The sequence below is a fragment of the Pan troglodytes genome, chromosome 8 (genome assembly GCF_028858775.2).
Source record: "Pan troglodytes isolate AG18354 chromosome 8, NHGRI_mPanTro3-v2.0_pri, whole genome shotgun sequence".
Lineage (NCBI taxonomy): Eukaryota > Metazoa > Chordata > Mammalia > Primates > Hominidae > Pan > Pan troglodytes.
This window is the reverse complement of record NC_072406.2, coordinates 33,831,356-33,848,012: the sequence shown is the minus strand read 5'-3', so window position 1 is coordinate 33,848,012 and position 16,657 is coordinate 33,831,356. Positions and strand designations below refer to the sequence as shown.

At 36.2% G+C, this 16,657-nt stretch overlaps 1 protein-coding gene and 1 long non-coding RNA gene across 12 annotated transcripts in view; one reads left to right on the top strand and one right to left on the bottom strand.

Annotated features, from left to right (window-relative positions):
* The window catches only part of LOC107976942 (uncharacterized), a 39,647-nt gene extending 26,310 nt beyond the window's left edge, over positions 1-13,337 (bottom strand). For both annotated transcript variants that reach the window (XR_008537733.1, XR_001721267.2), the window contains exons 1-3: positions 13,212-13,337; positions 10,389-10,494; positions 5,755-5,895 (exon numbers count right to left, since the gene is read on the bottom strand). This is a non-coding gene — a long non-coding RNA (uncharacterized LOC107976942). The remainder of the gene's footprint in view (positions 1-5,754; positions 5,896-10,388; positions 10,495-13,211) is intronic.
* The window catches only part of NEBL (nebulette), a 180,079-nt gene that overhangs the window by 101,543 nt on the left and 61,879 nt on the right, over positions 1-16,657 (top strand). For all 10 annotated transcript variants that reach the window (XM_001154532.8, XM_009458048.5, XM_063781457.1 and 7 more), the window contains 4 exons: positions 568-672; positions 6,262-6,366; positions 8,405-8,512; positions 13,548-13,658. In XM_001154532.8, coding sequence (XP_001154532.3) covers positions 568-672; positions 6,262-6,366; positions 8,405-8,512; positions 13,548-13,658 — 429 coding nt within the window. The remainder of the gene's footprint in view (positions 1-567; positions 673-6,261; positions 6,367-8,404; positions 8,513-13,547; positions 13,659-16,657) is intronic.

Here is a 16,657-nt window from a genome sequence, read left to right as displayed (position 1 = left end):
CACAAAGCATAAGTGAAATACCGTAGTAATTTCTAAAGAATAAAGTGGCTATTCTCTTTATTTTTTGAAAGCAGAGTTACTGTGAAAATTACTTTATTCTGTTACCATTACCCTTCCTGAATATGTAAACAACAAAAGGAATTATCCAAGTATTCTCAAGCCCATATAGAAATAACTTTTTAAAATTCATTCGAGTTAGTGGGTGCAGCGCACCAGCATGGCACATGTATACATATGTAACTAACCTGCACAATGTGCACATGTACCCTAAAACTTAAAGTATAATTAAAAAAATAAAAAAATAAAAAATAAAAAAAAGAATTCAGAAGCAAATCTGGCATTGAGAAATCACTGTAGTTCTCAGTGCATTATTCAAATTAAAAAATAAAATAAAATAAAATAAAATTCATTCAGTAGTAAATCAGCACCATCTAGTGGCTCCTTGTAAATTCGTCTGTCAATTTACCACTAAATAGTCCTACTTCATGATGTATGAAAAATGCAATAATGCAAAAGCATAATATTTTCTTCTCCTATATGGTATTTTGTTCCATGTTATTTTCATAGGTGAAGTACAAGAAAGACATTCAAAATATGCATGATCCAGTTTCAGATCTCCCAAATTTGTTGTTTTTAGACCATGTTTTGAAAGCCAGCAAAATGCTCAGCGGCGTAAGTGGTTCATCTAGTGGCAACCGTAGTTGCCTTGTGGCTCCAAGAAGCCAATATGTCTGCAGCGTTCATGTGCTCACCTGCTTCCTTAGAAGGCCTGTGCCTCACTCCTCCCTCGATAACTAACTCATTGAAAAATACTTTGCTGCTTGCAGAAATCCCACCAGAGCTGTCACTTTGCAAAGGAGGTTCTTGCTTGCTCTCCAGTATGTCCTGCATACAGCTATACTTCAGAGTGTCTGCACAGTGGCCTTTCCGTCATTCTTCTTTCCCTTACTTCATCTGTGTTAGATTAAAGCCGCTTGAAGTTCAGGCTCTCAAGTCAGGGATATTTTACTTTATGCAGGCCAGACCAGAGTGTCTTGTATTTAGTACGCCTTCAGTAGCATGAAAAATTGTTTTAGTCTCAACTGTATTTTCTCTGCAAATAATTCCTAACAGCATTTATACTGCATTGACACATTGCTTTTAGTCTTTCATGGTTTCCATGTTCTCGGTCAAGGCAACCAGAAGAGAAGGGTGAGTTCTTCATGTCTTGATGAAAATATCTGGGTGCACTGCCCACGTGATCAGTCCCGCAGGACTCTCACTACGCTGAATGCTGTTTCAACCCATAGTACATCAGGACCCTGACTTCGCTAGCTCTCGTAACTGACAACCCTAAGTCACATTTGGCTCCATTTTGTACATCTCATGGTGGCAATGAGCTCTTATTTGACCATAAGTTATTTCCATACCTATTGTAATAATCACTTTCTCACTCACTTGCTCAAAATTAATCATAATTTATTGAATATCTGCTTTGGGCCAGGCATAGATTAGATGCAGAAATATATGTTGGGGAAGACATGAGAAAAAATGAAGATAGTTGTCTTCAGTTGATGGGCCTAGACTTAGAAATCTATAGGCAAAACTTAGTTTCCAGACAGTTAAATAAGGAGATACAGCTTCAGGTCAATTTTAGAAATAATCTATACTTGGCTTCAGTGTTTTGAAATGTATGTTTATTATTTTGTAAGCCTCCTTTCTGGAATATCACTGCCAGTGTCTTCCTTCCTTAATGGTATTATGCATGCAAATAATTCATACAGAGTTTTTGAAAGTTTATTTTTTTCTGGCTGGGCATGGTGTTTCCTGCCTGTAATCCCAGCACTGTGGGAGGCGGGTGGATCACTTGAGGTCAGAAGTTCAAGGCTAGCCTGGCCAACATGGTGAAACCTCGTCTCTACTAAAAATACAAAAATTAGCTAGGCGTGGTGGTGGGCGTCTATAATCCCAGCTACTCAGGAGACTGAGGCAGGAGAATCATTTAAACTTGGGAGGTTGCTGTGAGCTGAGATGGCACCAATGTGCTCCAGCCTAGGCAAGAGTGAGACTCTGTCTAAAAAATAAATAAATACATAGAATAAAATAAAATAAAAATAAATTTATTTTTTTTCTTTAATCATTGGTCCTTGGATGAAAAGCAGTACATTAGTGTTCCCAGGCTATTGAACAGGGAATGGAGGTTAGAGGAATATCTGGAGGGCCCAGAATTGGCAGTCAGTTCCAGGACACTTACATCATGCTGGCTTGCACTTCAGTCTTCATTCCCACACCTCTTTGTACATTCCTCTATTCCTTGAGTGTCTCTGTTTCTGTCTTTTTTCTCCACGACTCATAGATATGCTTCTAAAATTGATATATTTCTATTCCCTGAGCCCCCTGCTTTCTTCACATTCATTCTTTGGCATCCAGTTTTCATCATGGCAGTGGCATTTGCCCTTGACCTTTCTCTAGCCATACTTAAATTCAATTTCCTAGGGACATGGGGATTCATGTGTAAATAAGCCAATAAGAATATCATGGTGGTAATTTCAACATTTGGTGGCTGGAAGAAAGTGTGCCACTCCTATGCAATATTTCTTTTCAAGAACGTTGACCTTTATTTTATAATAACAGATAAAAAATCGCAGTCTAATATAAATTGTTTCTATCATCTCTTCAACAGAGAAAACACAGCAAAGTCATATGTTACTTATTTCATGTATCATATATAAAGTTTAGATCTTCATTTAGGTGGTGCTTTTGCCTAGAGGACAGATTTCTTTTTCCCCGTAGACAAATTGTGATTGACTACTTTCTGGGAGAGAAAGACTTAAAAATGTGTTCCTTTTGAAGTGTCTCCTTACAAAGTTGTGTACATTGTATAAAGCTGTATACATTTGCTCAAATGTATTGTATATTAGAATGGCCTCCTTTATCTAGCATTTGTGAAGAAACAAAGAATAGCCTACTTTAACATTTTAATGTAAAAAATTGGAATTTTGTTGATTTATAAATTAAAAGATTGAATAAGATTGCTCAATAAGAGATATTCTGCCAAAAGTATCCATTTGTCATAGTAGCTATTGTTTTAAAGACCCCTAGATGTCTTTAGCAACATCAGAATTACTTTTATTTTAACCCAAACTCTAAAGAGTGATATGAGTGCCTTAATTAGTGTGTAAAACCATTCTAATTAAAGTTTTAGAAAACATTTTCCCCTGGAAAATGGACCTCTGGTAGTGTTCAGTTTCTTTCACAACTTTACATAAATTAAGAAACATATATTTTGTGTTACTCTGTGTATCTCCCACTAGGAGGCAACAGAGACTGTTATATAAGGAAAGACACGCATTCGAAGTTCTTTTGCAGATCTTAATTCAATTAAGTTTTCCTTGGTTTTTTTTTTTGTTGTTGTTGTTTTCTTAAATAGGAGTTTCTGAAATTCTTTGTAACTAAAATGGATAATTGTGTTGGGAACAATATTTACTGAATTTTTCAGTATATATTCATTATTTTACATATATTTATATGTATTTGTTGTGGATTTTAACTCAGTAATGGACTATGTTGTAGCTTGTTACATTCATGGTTATTTTATAAATACATATTACAAGATAACTTCTAATCAAATTATAAAGTCTATATTATTATCTTTCTTTCCAGATTTTAACTGGTTAAAAAAAAAAAACTGTTTTGTTTTTTTTTAAGACGGAGTCTCGCTCTGTCTCCAGGCTGGAGTGCAGTGGCGCGATCTCAGCTCACTGCAACCTCTGCCTCCCAGGTTCAAGCTATTCTCCTGCCTCAGCCTCCTGAGTAGCTGGGACTACTACTACTAGGTGCACCCCACCACTCCCGGCTAATTTCGTATTTGTAGTAGAGATAGAGTTTGACCATGTTGGCCAGGGATGGTCTCGATCTCTTGACCTCGTGGTCCGCCTGTCTCTGCCTCCCAGAGTGCTGGGATTACAGGTGTGAGCCACCGCGCCTAGCCAAAAAAAGGCTTTTTTAAAAAAACATTAGAGGAGCCAAAATTTATAACTTGTTTCCTTCAATCACGATGTACTCTGTGGGCTAGGTGCAGTAGCTCCTGTCTGTAATTCCAGCATTTTGGGAGGCCAAGGCAGGAGGATGGCTTGAGGCCAGGAGTTTGAGACCAGCGTGGGCAGCGTAGTGGGACCCTAGCTCCACAGAAAATAAAGAAATTAGCTAGGCATGGTGACATGCACCTATAGCCCCAGCTACTTGGGAGGCTAAGATGGGAAGATTGCTTGAGCCCAGGAGGTCAAGGCTGCAGTGAGCCATGATCCCTCCACTGCACTCCAGCCTGGGTGACAGAGCAAGACCCTGTCCAAAAAAAAAAAAAAAAAGAGTACTATATGAACATTTTCATGACCTTCCTCGGGGGTGCTTTCCTCCCTGATTTTATTCTGGTTAGGTTTGGGGGAACATATATTGCAGCTCCCTAATTGACTGGAAGCACCTGAGGCCAGGCTCCCTCTGGGGACTATTGCTTTGTCCCACTAGAAAGGGTAGCTCTCTTGTGGCAGGCCACTTGGGCATCTGTTCGATTCCTAGCACTGAGCTTTGTTCCTCTTTCACTCTGAAATCCCTGGAGCATCCCCTAAGATCAAAATGCAAATTTCCTTATGGCCAGCTCTTTCCCGCTCCCTTTCAAATACTGTTTTTGGATCCCTCCACTCTATTGCCATTTTTACTGGTACCCCATTGTCTAATAAGCAACTATCTTTAGCTTCTTAAGTCTCTGTAGCCTTGAGTCTTTAAGAGCTACCATTTACTACTAAAGGTCTTTTCCAAATAAGGCAAAATAACAAAATGTCCAATCTCCAATGATGGAAATCATGAAATAATCATTTCTAAAATTTTCTAATTTATAATTGTTATTGATACATAATGATTGTATATATTTATGGGGTAAATGTAATGTTTTGATACAGGCATACAGTGTGTATTGATCAAATTAGGATAATTGAGGTATCCATCAGTTCAAGCATTTGTCATTTCTTTCTGTTAGGAACATTTCAATTCCACTCTTAGTTATTTTAAAATGTACAATAAATTATTGTTAACTATGGTCACCCTATTGTGGCATTGAATACTAGATCTTAAACTCATTCTCTCTAACGGCATTTTTGCACTCCTTAACTGTATCCACTTTATCTCCTCTCCCCACCACTCTTCCCAGCTGCTGGTAACCATCATTCTACTCTGTCTTCATAAGTTCAGCCTCCCAAGTAGCTGGGGCTATAGGTGCATGTCACCATGCCCAGCTAATTTCCTTATTTTCTGTAGAACTGGGGTCTCACTATTTTAGCTCCCACATATGAGTGAGAACATGTGAAATCTGTTGTTCTGTGCCTGGCTTATTTCACTTAACATAATGACCTCCAGTTCCATCCATGTTGTTGCAAATGGCAGGATCTCGTTCATTTTTGTGGCTGTATAGTATTCCGTTGTGTATATGTGCCACATTTTCTTTATTCATTCATCTGTTGATGGACACTTAGGTTGCTAATGAAACAATTTTTGTCATATTGCTGCCTGTTACATTTAGCATCTTTCAGTGGCCAAACTTGGCATCCCTGTTCAATTTGTTGTCTTCCAAATTCAACTTTTTGTCTATATGTCCAAATAGTAGCCTTCATCCAATTTTTTCACCTTAAAAACTCAACTGACTGTTCCCAGATTTCTCAATTTCTCTTTCAGGCACCTTTTACCCTTTCCTTTTAGGAACAATAGTTGACTTATTTCTCTTACATTTTCCTTGTGCCTCTCAATCTTCTTCGTGGTGGAGTCTTTTTGTATAGGACTTTTTTATTCCTTGCCTCTGGCTTTCTTTTCCTCTGTTCTTTTTGCTTTTCTTTCCTTCTCTTCTTCTGAACAGTATTAAACATATTCCTGTCATAAGATGAGAGCAAGACAAATTGCTTTTATTTTTCCCCACTTTACCTATTTCCACGTGTCCTAGCGCTAGCTTTCCATTGCCACACCCTGGTGTTGTGAATATCCTTTACATTATGTTTGCGGTTAATTGTCCTCTGCCTCTCTTGCGTGTTTCATATGCTGACCTAGAGCGGGTCTGTCTTGCATTGTCTGTGTATCTCAGTGTCAGAAACCTCCTACCTGCCAGCCAACTGCAGATGGGAACTTGGCAACAGCTTTGCAGCTCTTGGTGGCTTGTAATGTGCAGTTTGTATTTCTAAGTATTGATTGCTCTAATCAGTCTCTTTGATTCTAAATTTATTTTCCCATTCTGTATTTTAGCGAGAATATAAAAAGCTCTTTGAGGAAAACAAAGGAATGTATCATTTTGATGCAGATGCTGTGGAACATCTGCACCATAAAGGCAATGCCATCCTCCAAAGTCAGGTACGCACTTGCCGGTACCTACCCTCCCTGCCAGGAACCCGTAACCATCCTGAGGCCCGCCGCTCACTGCCGTGTGTCTTAACTGAGAAAGTACAGTTGCAGAAAAGAATAAATCCTGAGAATATTAACATTACTTTTGAAAATCTCAAACACTATTTGCTGTGTATGTATTGGGGTCAGGGGAGCTTGAACCATATTTCAATCTAAAGGCATTTGGTAAAACAACCGTTAATTCACATAATTAAAAAGTTAGAAGATAGGAATTAATTAAACTATGGTCAAACCACATGATGATTTAAATTTTTCTAGTGTCTTGATTTGTCGTTTTGAGCAGTAACATTAATTTTCCAGGTGCAAGGTTTATTATAATTTCTTATTTCAATTATAAGTGTTATTAAAAGGGAGTACAATATTACTAATGTATTCTTGATTAATATTTTTTTCCAGTATGAAATTCTAGGTACCCCCTGAATAAACTTAAAAAAAATCTTCTCTCTAGCATACTTTAAAGTCGTTATTTTTTTTTAATTCTGAGCTTAAATAGTTGCAAAAGATTTCAGTTCCAGCATCTGTTAAGATAAAATATTATATCACTCTTTTAAATGTATTCTTTGGAACTTAAAGTCCATAATAATTTCATACTCACCTTCATTGGTTTTAAAAATATACGAAACAGTTCCCCTTTAAGTTTGGAAATATACATCATTTCTAAAAATTTCTTATTTTCATTTCATTTATTTCACAAAATTTTTGTTTGAGATGGAGCCTCGCACTGTCACCCTGGCTGGAGTGCAATGGCGTGATCTCAGTTCACTGCAACCTCTGCCTCCTGGGTTCAAGCGATTCTCCTGCCTCAGCCTCCCGAGTAGCAGAGATTACAGGTGCATGCCACCACGCCTGGCTAATTTTTTTTTTTTTTTGTATTTTTAGTAAAGACGGGGTTTCACTATATTGGCCAGGCTGGTCTCAAACTCCTGATCTTGTGATCTGCTTGCCTTGGCCTCCCAAAGTGCTGGGATTACAGGTGTGAGCCACTGCACCCGGCCATTTCACAAAGTTCTATCCTAGTGGTGTATGCTATTATACTTCCTGATACTTTATTGATCACTCTATCATACTCTTTGCAACAAAATTATGTCTACAAATAGGTATTTTAAAATGTGTCATATTTCCTGTTTCATAAAGTTCTAAGTTTGAAAAATTTCTCTTGGGTTGAATTATCATTAACATTATTATTTTAATAACTTAAGAAATAATTTTATAGATAATTATTAAACATAAATTTTATCAAGAGCACATTTCTGAATGAAACGAAGTATAAAAACGTCTATGAGTTTAATTTTAAACAGTATATTGCTTAAAAAGCCAACCATCATGATGGCTTACATATTATTTTTTGTTATTGGAAGATAAAAAATATCACTCATTTTATAAACCAAAGTAAGATGAGGATTAGACTGTAATTGAATTAAATAATTCATAATATGATATTAAATATTGCATAGTGAAATTGATATAAATCGTATAAGGTCTGTGTGAGTGTTTTACTCAGTGTCTATGAAAAAATTCAGCATCCCTGGAGGACATCATCCTCCGTTTGACAGAAAAAATGGAGAATCATACCCATGTTGTCTTTCTTATTCTTGATTTACCAATAGACATCAATGCAACCTCAAGGATCTCTCTCTTTCTCACACCTGCTACCTATGTGTGTATGCCATTTGCATATACATGTGTAACCCCATATATACGATACATATCTATATATTCCAGCCATTTGACAAGATACTTTATACAACTCCTAGAACTACATTAGTTAGTTGTTCTAAATTATTTTTATCCCTTAAGAAATTTTATATTACCTGTTTACTTTCCTTGTATGTCATTAACCAAAGGGAACCCAGTGATCAACCTAAATGGCCAGAATAATATGATTTTAGACAACAAGATGACTAGTTTTGAACATATATTTTTTCTCAGTTTGCTCTGTTTGTATAAGGACTTTCGATTTGTATATGCTTTTCTTTTTCCAATGAAGGTGAAATATAAAGAAGAATATGAGAAAAATAAGGGAAAGCCAATGCTTGAATTTGTTGAGACACCATCATATCAAGCTTCAAAGGAGGCTCAAAAGATGCAAAGTGAAGTAGGTCAATTAGTTTGTTACTAATTGTTTAATGTAAATTTGATGTTTTGTCATTTGAAAGGACGCAGAATGTTCAGTGGGTCTGGAAGAAAGAGTGCTGCTGTGGGCAGATTCAAGGACCTGCTTTCTAGACCCAGCCACCCACTGCCTGGGATCTTGTCTAGGTCATTGAGTTTATCTGGTCCTTAGCTTTTCTCATTGGTGAATTGGATCTCAGGCTAGATGAGCTTTTAAAATCCCCCTCAGTTCTAATTTTCTATGATAATATAACTGACACTTTCAAATGTTAATTTTACCTTTTGCCTTTCAGATGTTAATGTAAAACTATGATGAGTTCATAAAAACTAAAAACGAATAGCGGGTTGCTTTATTTACCTGGCCCCCTTTTTTTTTTTCAATGAAAATAGAACTAACATTTTTAAAATACTTACTACATGCTAGGTAATAATATGCTAAGAGACTTATATATGTCAGCTCATTTAGTCCTCAAAGTAATGATGCTAGGAAGGTGTTCTCTGTAGATTAAGAATGTGTCTACTGAAATTGTCTTAGATGAAATTCTGTATCCAGTAAATGTTAATGTTTTAGCACCTGGTCAAAATCATGAATGATTCCCTTTTCTCTTTAGTTTATGTTTTAGTCCGTTTTGTGTTGCTATAACAGAATACCACAGACGGGGCAATTTGTAAAGAACAGAGATTAATTTCTTTCAGTTCTGGAGGCTGGGAAGTTCAAAATCCAAGGATTCACATCTGTCAAGGGTCTTCTTGCTGAATCATCCCATGGCAGAAGGTGGAAAGACAGAGAGTGCTTGCACACGCCTTAGAGGAGGAGATGGGAAACTCATCCTTTTATCAGGAATCCAACCCCATGGTAACAAAACCATTCCCATGACATTGGCATCAATCCATTCATGAGGCAGAGCCCTATGGCCTGATCACCTCTTAGAGTTCCCACCCCCCAACAGTGTTGCATTGGGGATTAAGTTTTCAACACACGAACTTTGAGGGGACACATTCAAAGCACAGGCGGCGTATTTGATTGATTTTTTTTTTCAATAAACAATTAAGAGTGTTTTCTACTTACCTACTTTATTCTCAACCTAAGATTATGCTAAGTAACATCTCGATATTCCCCACACTTTTTTTTTCTCTGTTCCAGCGAGACTTATTTGTATGTGTATGTGTGTGTGTTTTCCTTCTTACCTTTTCAGGATCAGACACACAAGGTTTTGTCTGCAGCCTATATCACAGTTTTGTGGGTGCAGCTGGGTTCTTAATGCAAAGGGACAGAAATAGTGGATGCTGGTCTCAGTCCAATACAACCTTGATGCTTCATGCTAGGCATGCTCAATGAATAAGATCCTTTCTGTTGCCCAATAACAACATCAAAACAGGCAGAAATGATAACTTGTGGACAAAAAACTCTCAGGAATTTTGTAAGCATTACCTATGCTATTTGTTGAAATGTTATAATTCAATCTTCTTGGGAAAAAGGCACTCAGATATTACCATGGTTTATTGAATAGACAAAGTTGTTTAATTTCTTCTTCAAGCAAAAAGGAAAAAGAATTACTTGTATTTTTCATGTCTTATTCAGTGGTCTCCAATCTTTTTGGCACCAGGGACGGGTTTCATGGAAGACAATTTTTCCATGGACTGGCGAGTGGTGGTGGTGTTGGAGGGGATGGTTTTAGGATGAAACTGTTCCATCTCAGATCATCAGGCTTTAGTTAGATTCTCATAAGGAGTGCACAGCCTAGATCCCTTGCATGCACAGTTCATAATAGGGCTTGTGCTTCTATGAGAATCTAATGCCACCGCTGATCTGACAGGAGGCAGAGCTCAGGCAGGAATGCTCCCTCACCCTTGCTCACCTCCTGCTTTGCTACCGGGTTGCTAACTGGCCATGGTTGATATTGGTCCATGGTCTAAGGATTGGAGACTCCTGTCTTGTATCTTCTTAAGCCAATGAAGAGGAATCTGATAAAGAAATATGAAGTAACCATTTTGATTAAATTAGTTATTTGTTTCAAGTGAATTGATACTAGTGAATTTGGTCAAAGTTCAGAAACCCTACAAAAATTTACATTTAATGGAATAAATTTCCCTAGAATACCTTTTCTTCCTTTAGATAATAGTTTGTAAACACTGTATAAAGTATATAAAGTATTTTATACATTCTTTTCATTGCTTTACTATCTTCCACTGCAGCAGCACTTTTTTCTGCAGCAGCACTTTTTGGATGGAGTAGAGCCACCCAATGAATGTCCCCGTTTTGTAGAGATAATGTGGCCATTGTCACTGACCCACAGCCCAGAGAAAGGTTTCTGTTTTCAGGAGCTATCATAGTGCTTTTGCTTAGTGGGTCTTCTGAAAGGTTAACCCATTTCCCATTTAGAAAAAAAATGTGCAGTTTGCTGCCAGCACTGATTTAATTTTACATAAACATGCTCTTTGGGGCTGAAGCAAATCGGACCTGATTTTCAACGTGAAAATAAAATATAAAAACTGTTCTTGGAGTTATTTCTAAACAGACCTTGTCTCTAATTCTAATGGAGCAGACAGGTTTATAATGTTACGTTAGGATTAGAGACAAGAATATTCTTGAGGCAAAACGGAAATGGGTTAAGACAGTATGGAGTTGTTAACATACATTTTCACTGAAAGACACAGGGATCAAAAATCACTTTCCTTTTCTGAGAACATTTCTGGCAGCATCAGTATTTCAGGCTGGACCTCCTCTTCTAGTTTCCTCCCCTGCCCCTTTCCCTTTACCCCCTCCCCTCTTCTTTGATCCTCAGCCCTAGAAACATTCATGCTGAGCAACCTTTTATCATTCTGGTTGCACAGTTTCTTAACTTTCTTATTTCCTTCTGTGGATAACTTTCCTTTCACTGATAAATCCAGAAACTTATAATTCATGATTAATATATTCAAATACTATGTTTCTGTAGTAGAAATGACAGTAATTTATGATTTGGGATTTTAGATAGTCTCTCTTTTCTTCACCCAACTTCTTCTCTCACTCTTGCCAAGTGAGACATGTTTTCCCTGACATATATTCCCTTTAATTATAGTCATTGACTATTAGATGTTTTAGGCTCAACCATCATTTCTTGAGGAGAGTGAAATCTTTCAGTAGAAAGTATCTTTGGACCCAATTCATATGCTAAAGGCCAGAAAAATAAAGTAGCTAAAAGTCTTAGACAAAGTTTGGTGTAAAAAATATTTTTAAATATAGGACTGATGAAGTAGGTATAAAGAGAATCATTTGTCTTAGAGATGTTTTTTTATTCCCAAGAGGTAGGTTTGACTATGAGTTCCTCAAGGAACCTCTTACAGGTAAACTTAAGTATTTATGATCCCAAGAAAAGCCACTGGTATCTTTGCTATGGCCTATAATTAAGTTTATCATACTTTCTTCCAATGGCAGATATAGGCTTAATGTGTGTGTTTTCTGGAGGAAATCTTTAAATTTGGCTTGAAAAGTTCTTTGTCTTATTTCACAAATACTGCTTTCTTCAAAAAGCACACCCAAAAGGTTTTTTTTTTTTTTCTAGCTATATATTTTGGCTACTTCTAGTCGTAATTAACCTCCCTTAATGACTTACTTCAGTAAAATAACTTTTTTTTTCCAGAAGGGCTTTTTGAAGTGAATTAGCTGATGTAAATGAATGTGTGAATGCATAGACATATTTCTATTTCACCATTTAAAGAGTCCTTTTTAGCCTAGAGATGCCCTAGATTCAGCCTTGTAACTGTTATCTCTACTAATTCCACATAAGGAAGAGGAAAGTTTCTAGTTGTTGTTTTTGGTCATTGTATCTCAGTTCTTTAGTTCAGGATGTTCTCAATGCAACTGGTTATTTAACTTTGTTAGACTTTCAGAACATCCTTTGTTTCTCTCCTTATGGCTATATCCACATCGTTTGTTAGATTGCTGTATGGAACACACGTGCTAAGTGAGGAGACAGCATGCTTCTCTTATTCTCCTTCATGGTTTAGAGACATTCTTTATAAAATTACCTATCTCTATAATGAATAAATAATCAACCTGGAAATAGCTTCTCTTTTTGCCTGAATAACAATTTTATGCAGAATTTATTTACTTTTATCATTTCAGGGATGCAATTTGAACAAAATATTTGGCTGGTAAAATCTGGGCCCTTGGTTAGTAGATATTTCACATGGATGGATATTTTTGTTATTTAGAGAGGCTGTCTTTATAGTCATAAAGCATGCATTATCACTGATTTTTCAAATGTGTAGTTCAAATGTTAGAATTTAGAGAACCATAGCCAAAGAGTGGCTCAGTGTTTTAAGAAGGCTAATGGTGGTCTGAATCTAAGCCCCCAACTATCACCGTCGCATCCACCTTTCATTTCTTGTTGTGAACTCTCCCTTAAAGGAGGAGTTCAGTTATAAGGTTCAAGATAAAATTCTCCTCACAGCACAACTTCATTCATATCAAACACCATAGATGGTAGAGAAATATTCTCAACTCCAAAATCATTAAAAGGAAACCCCCTCCCTAACCCTCAGGCATCATTACATTTTAGAAGTGATATTTCCTGAATTTGCAAAAGTCTGATGAAGAAGGATGATGGGGACATGAACATTAATGCTGCTTGGGTTTGAAGGTGGTTTGAATGGCTTCTGTGCCACCAGATTTTCCCCCAGTCAGTGGATCCACTCACCTTGGAGTAAACCAATTGGGGGATCCAGTCAAATAGCCAGTCTCGTTGGTTTCCTCCGAAAAATGGGCTGATGTTAATCCTAGGCTAGTAAGATGTTAGAAAGCCTCACTTAGAATGATTTACCAGAGGAAGAGTCCACTTAATAATTCTCCTTTGTTTGGTAGAATTCTAAAGTTTAAGACAAAGTTGAACTTATTTCCCTGTTGATAGGATGACCCTTAGGTGGTAGAACTACCTAAGAAAACATCATTTTTGTTCTGGGAACTCTTGTTCAAATCTCTTTCCAATGGTCACTGATATTTGCTAACTTTAAAATTATGTGGTCTTATTTAACAGAAAGTTTACAAAGAGGATTTTGAGAAGGAGATTAAAGGAAGGTCATCACTGGATTTAGACAAGACTCCAGAATTTTTACATGTAAAGTACATCACCAACCTTCTGAGGGAGGTACGATCTTGGTGTTTATTATTAAATATTACGAAGAAAAGTAAAGAAAATCCCCAGGAAATGTTTACCTAATTCTCTACTAATTGAGTGTTTCAGATATTAAGGCATTACTCTTTTTTTTCACTTTGATCTTCACTAATAAAGTTTTGCATTTTCATTAGAAACAAGAAAGTGTGTGTTAACATTTCCAATTAAAGTTGTGAGAAGAAATTACCCAGATTTCCTGGGAAAACTTGAAAAACAGCCTAGTTTTTTGTTTTAGTTGTAGCTCAGAAGCTCTATAAATAGTTTTATAGCTTTATAGCAGTTTTTAAAAAAATGTTTTGAATATGGGTGGAGAGAGCTTGATTCTTTCAAATTTAGTTATTATAAAAACATTTTAGAACCAACTTTTCCTGTCGCTTTCCTGCAGCAAATGTCTCTAAAGGAAGGAGGAAAAAGACCAGAGTTCTCTCCCTTTCTTGACGTTTGATTTCAGAAATAAGATGCTCACATGTGAAGGTCTGGATAAACGCTACATTACTTATAAGTAGTTTGTGTTCTAAGTAGGGAAAAATAATATATTTAACATATAGAATAGAGGAACTCATGTCCACTTTTTATTTTATTCTCTGCAAAAATTTCCCCAAAAACGTAATGGTGCACTTTTTGCTCACAAGTAATATATTAAATTTGCTTAATATTAAGACCTTAAAACTAAAAATATCATGTCTATAGTCCACCCCTTTAAAAACTTTTTTTGTTTGTTTTTTAAATGGTCAAAAAGTAGCTCATAGCTTTTCCAAATCTGCTTATATACTCTTTATATTAAGGGAAACTGTTTCCTAAGTATAAATGTAGTATATCATGTAATATTTGTATATATATCTTATACACAATATAATATATATTTTATGATATTTAAATGGAATGTATATTACATACATATATATGAAATTTCATTTCATTTTGAATTTTTGAACTGAGGAAAGTATTCCTGAAGGAAATCTCTTAGACCAGTGAAATAAATTTGAGATTAATTGCCTATAGGAGCACATCATCATGAACTTCTTTAATAAGCAAATGCTAACTGGCCATACCGTTTAACTGGTTTTAGAAATTTAATGTGATTCAGTGTTGTAATATATATTGTGCTGAAATAGACATGTAATTTCTATAAGAGTTCTCTTGCTGCACTATCTTTTCTCACTTCTAGTTCCTAGTCAAAATTTTTGAAGTTGAAGGCTAAGCAAATGGCAACTTCCTAGAGAGTAGAGCTGTGGGTATTAGAGGCTAGGACACAGTGGCAGGAGGAGAGGATGGGGAGAGGTTGGTTAATGGATACAAAGGAATGAGCTCTGGTGTTCTGCAGCACCGTAAGGTGAATATGGTTAACTATAATTGATTGGATGTTTTTAATAAGCTAGAAGAGAGGATTTTGAGTGTTCACAACACAAAGAAATGATACATGTTTGAGGTGATGGATATGCTAATTACCCTGATGGGATCATAATATGTTGTGTACACATATTAAAATATCACTCTGTATCCCATAAATATGTACAATTATGTGTCAACTAAAAATAAAAGGAAAAAAGAGAAATAGATGGCCATAAGGCTTTTTGGAAGAAAAATGTTTAATAATTATTTTTAAAACAATTTCAGATAATGGCAACTTCCTACTACTGTTGTCTTCCATTTAAAAATACACTATTTATGTTAATTTTTTTAAAGGAGAATCTTTTTTTTATCACGCATATACAAATGGCAATGTGAAGTCTATTTTGAGATTCATAAATGACTTTACTATGTGCCATTGCCTTTTTCTTTTATTCCTGTTTTGGAGTGAGTCTTAATTTATTAATTCAGAATACATGCATCAGGGTAGGAAAAGGCTCAGAACACTGTATTGTATTGGTCTGTTCTGGCTGCTATAACAAAATACCACAGACTAAGTGGCTTAACCAACAGACTTTTCTCAAAGTTCTGGAGACTGGGAAGTCCAAGATTAAGGTGCTGGCAGATTTGATTCTTAGTGAGGGCCCTCTTACCGGCTTGCAGACAGACACCTTTGTGCTGTGACTTCAGTAGAGGGATAGAACTGTGGTGTTTTTCCTCCTTCCTTTAGAGATATTAATCTTATCAAGGGAGTCCCACTCTCACAATCCCATCTAACCCTAATCACCTCCCAAAGATCCCACCTTCAAGTACGGTCACAATGGGGGCTAGGGCTTCAACATACGGGTTTTGGTGGGACAGAAACATATAGTTCATAACGACTATGATGCCAGCTGAAATAAGCCAGGCACTGAAAGACAAATCCTGCATATTCTCACTTTTATGTGGAATCTAAAATACTTGAACTCCTAGAAGCAGAAAGTAGAATGGTGGTTACAGAGGCTGGAGGGTGGGAGGAATGGGAAGGTGATAGTCAAAGAGTTCAAAATCTCTAAACGGGAGGAATACTTTTTTTGAGATCTAGTGCACAGTGTGGTGAAGATAGTATATAGTGCACTTCAAAATTGCTAAGAGTAAATTTCAAATGTTCTCGCCACGAAAAAGTAAATATTTGAGGTAATGGATATATTATTTAGATTGATTTAATTATTTCACATTGTATTCATAAATTATGGCAATTCTGTACCCCATAAATATACGCAACCATAAATTGTCAACTTCCAATAAGAATTTTTTAAAAATTAACTTAAAAAATAGTTATAGCTTGTCTAATTTGAAAAAGAGGACTTTTGGTGACTTAATTAAATTATTACTTCCCTTTCTAAGTGTAAGCATTTAGCTTCAAATGAACTTTGCATTTTTTACTTTGTGGTTTTTACATTGACATTGCATTAGAGTGTTCAAAGTATCATTTCATATTTCATTTCCTATGATCCCCCCATTGCCCTTTGACATTACTAGAACAAGTATTTTTATTTTCATTTCACCAGGGTGGAAATCAAGGTTGAGTTACTTAAAAGTACTCCCGAAGGTCACACCACGAAATAAATGAAAGAGGTCTG